Source organism: Penaeus monodon, chromosome 34 (assembly GCF_015228065.2).
Source record: "Penaeus monodon isolate SGIC_2016 chromosome 34, NSTDA_Pmon_1, whole genome shotgun sequence".
Classification (NCBI taxonomy): Eukaryota; Metazoa; Arthropoda; class Malacostraca; order Decapoda; family Penaeidae; genus Penaeus; species Penaeus monodon.
Genome location: NC_051419.1, coordinates 2,068,266 through 2,068,960, shown reverse-complemented (window position 1 = coordinate 2,068,960; position 695 = coordinate 2,068,266). Strand labels below are relative to the sequence as shown.

General features: G+C 47.2%; 1 protein-coding gene across 1 annotated transcript in view; it reads left to right on the top strand.

Annotated features, from left to right (window-relative positions):
- Positions 1 to 695, top strand: part of LOC119594516 (alcohol dehydrogenase class-3-like) — a gene marked incomplete at its 3' end in the record, with an annotated part of 11,191 nt that overhangs the window by 6,515 nt on the left and 3,981 nt on the right. Inside the window, 1 exon segment of the mRNA XM_037943546.1 lies at positions 210 to 430. Coding sequence (XP_037799474.1) covers positions 210 to 430 — 221 coding nt within the window.

Sequence of the window (695 nt, the reverse complement as noted above, 5' to 3'; positions counted from 1 at the left end):
AGTGTGATGATATTAGTGCTCACTCATACCCTTTCAGAAGGACCTACATAACAGAGCAGGATTTGCATATTACAACTCCGATAGGGCCATCCGACGTATTGTTCTGAGCCCAACCTGCCTATGTGCAGCTTCGTCTTCAGGTTACGATATAAAGAAGGTGAGAGAACACAGAATGATTCGCCTTAATCATTCCTGTTCCTCTCCCCCAGGCGACCATGTGATCCCCCTGTACATCCCCCAGTGCTACGACTGCAAGTTCTGCAAGTCTCCCAAGACCAACCTTTGCAGCAGAATCAGGGCGACGCAGGGCAAGGGTGTGATGCCTGACGGAACCTCGCGTTTCACTGCCCGTGGTCAGAAGATCTTCCACTTCATGGGCTGCTCCAGCTTCTCCGAGTACACTGTGGTGTCGGAACTGTCTGTTGCCAAGGTAAGAGCAGGTTCTGATGCCTCCCTGGTGTTGGTGTTGCATGTTGTCATTTGAAGGTTTCTTGCAGTAGATTTTTTTTGAGGGGGGGATGGGAAGCAAATGGACAGGTGAAATAGGTGAGGACACATGACGATTTTTTTGTCATTTCGCCCAACCATCAGGGCGGTTCGACACACTAAATCTCACCGAAATAGACTGAAACTAAGGAATAAATAGTTACACTTTCAAGCCAAATTATTAATTCTAGATTAAAGGAAAAGGAATT